General features: G+C 44.5%; 1 protein-coding gene across 1 annotated transcript; it reads right to left on the bottom strand.

The window, feature by feature from the left end:
* Positions 1-297: 297 nt before the first annotated feature.
* Positions 298-1,586, bottom strand: LOC109690989 (phosphoglycerate kinase 2). The gene has a single exon (XM_020170661.2). The coding sequence runs from the start codon at positions 1,549-1,551 to the stop codon at positions 298-300; it is 1,254 nt and encodes a 417-aa protein (XP_020026250.2). The 5' UTR covers positions 1,552-1,586.
* Between the last annotated feature and the right edge of the window lie 898 nt (positions 1,587-2,484).

The raw sequence follows: 2,484 nt of genomic DNA, 5'->3' as shown, positions 1-2,484 counted from the left end.
GAAAGCACACAGATGTAGCTTGCTTGGCTCACTTCTTTAATAAGCTTCTTAAGAATGCATCCTCCCTAGGAAGCACAATGGTCAAGTTCAAATGAGATCTCAAAGGTACTAAGAAAATGCATGACAGCACAAGTTGAATAGCTATGCTGATGTTAAGAGTTCCTCATGGTTCACTGCTTGCTCAGTACCTGGGTTTTGATGTTGGGGAGATTTTAACTCAAGTTAAGTTGAAAAGTAAGTCACTAAGTTGGGCTAAGGACTGTGGACAGGAAACAACAGGAAGGAACCTTCTGGCAACTACAGGTTGCTGAGGGCTTCTACTCCAGGAAGGATTTTCCCTTCCAGAAGCTCGAGGCTGGCACCCCCTCCGGTGCTCACATGACTCACTTTATCTTCAGTGTTCCACTTGGCACAGCAGGTAGCAGTGTCCCCACCCCCTATAATGGTGACACAGCCCTGGGAAGTGGCTTTCACAATTTCATCCATGAGGGCTTTGGTTCCCTTTGCAAAGGCATCCCATTCAAACACCCCTAAAGGTCCATTCCACACAATTAGCTTTGCCTGGGACACCACTTGAGCGTGGTTTTTAATGCTCTCTGGACCACAGTCCAATGCCATCCAGCCAGCAGGGACGCCAGATTCTACAGTGGCTTGTCCAACTTTAGCATTCTCTTCAAACTTGTCAGCAGTGACAAAGTCAACAGGAAAGGTGATCTTTACACCATTCTTCTCTGCCTTGGCCATGATCTCTTGGACGATCTTGGCTCCCTCTTCATCAAACAGGGAAGCACCAATCTCCATGTTCTTCAGCACCTTAAGGAAAGTGTAAGCCATTGCACCACCAATAATCATGTGATTGACCTTGTCCAGCAAATTTTTGATGAGTTGGATCTTGTCTGCCACTTTGGCTCCACCAAGTATAGCCAGAAAGGGTCTCTCTGGCTTTTCCAAAGCTTTGGCAAAGTAATCCAGCTCCTTCTTCATGAGGAATCCAGATGCCTTCTGGGGCAGATTCACTCCCACCATGGAACTGTGAGCTCGGTGTGCAGTGCCAAAAGCATCGTTGACATAGACGTCCCCTAGCTTGGAGAGCGATGCTCTGAAGGCCTCTATTTTATCAGGTTCAGCTTTAATCTTTTCCCCAGAAAGACTTTGGCCCTTTCCTTCTTCCTCTACATGAAAGCGCAGGTTCTCCAGCAGGATGACCGAACCAGCTGCCGGGTTGGCACAGGCTTTCTCCACCTCTGAGCCTACACAGTCCTTCAGAAACAGAACGTCCTTGCCCAGCAAGGATTTGAGCTCGGCAGCAACAGGCTCTAAGGAATATTTGTCAGGCATGGGAACCCCGTCAGGTCGGCCCAGGTGACTCATAAGAACTACTGACCTGGCTCCATGATCCAGGCAGTACTTGATGCTTGGGATGGCAGCCTTGATTCTCTGGTTGTTGGTAATCTGGTTATTCTTCATGGGGACGTTGAAGTCTACTCTCATGATGACTCGCTTTCCCTTAACATCCAATTTATCCAAAGTCAACTTCTTAGACAGAGACATCTTTAGTACAAAGGATAAACTGACTCCTGCCTGGATCCCAGTATAGAGGCAGCACTTTTCTGCTGCAGGGAGGCTGAGTCGATGGTGATTTCTAACGTTCTTGCTCTTGCTCCGCCCTTTCCTTCTCCTAAGTCTCTCACGTGGCAACCATTATTAGGCTGGAAAAGGAATTCTAGCTCTGTGATTGGTCCATGTACCTGTCAATCTAACTTTATGGACCTTTGCCTGTTGCAAGCCCAAACTGCCAGGGCTGAAAGCAAAGTAGTTATGTTTAAACCTTGGCGTGAAATATGAGGAAGTTTGGACACTCCAAAGTAAGCATGGTCCAAAGATCAAAGTCTTCTACTGGTTCTTTTTCCTGCATCCCCTTTGACAATTGATCTTACTTTTAAATAAAGAAAATAAACCAATTCAAAACAGAATAATAAAACCTAAGACTACCAAAAACCTGTATATCCCTATCCCATATCAAGTCTTAATTATATTATGTATAAAATTCTCAGCAGTGCCAAATAAAGAAAAATTTGAAAGAAAGCATCCATGGATTCTTGTTTATTCCAGGTGCTATACTATGAATTACCATTTTCTTGTCTTGATGTATTTCTCTTGAGGCTAGATACGTTTTTTTCTTGCTTGAAAAATTTATTTGGCCTGAAGAGTTAAATATTTTTTCACGAACCCATATGCTTTAAATTTCTTATTAATACACATAGGTCACAACAGTGCGTGGAACTTGCAATTTATCTGAAGATTCCTACATCTTTAGAGGGTTATTTCTCAACATCTACTCCCATGGCGCCTAAACAGGCTAATTCTGACTTAGTGGGTATCCAGGGCTGGCTGAAAACCTGGAGTGTAAAATGCTCCCCCACAGGTGTTAATGTGGACGCAAGGTTGGAAAAGATTCCAAGGAGAGAATCAGCAGGAACCTAA

The sequence above is a fragment of the Castor canadensis genome, chromosome 8 (assembly GCF_047511655.1).
Source record: "Castor canadensis chromosome 8, mCasCan1.hap1v2, whole genome shotgun sequence".
NCBI lineage: Eukaryota > Metazoa > Chordata > Mammalia > Rodentia > Castoridae > Castor > Castor canadensis.
Note: the sequence above shows the minus strand (reverse complement) of the source record. Positions and strands in the feature narration are given on the sequence as shown.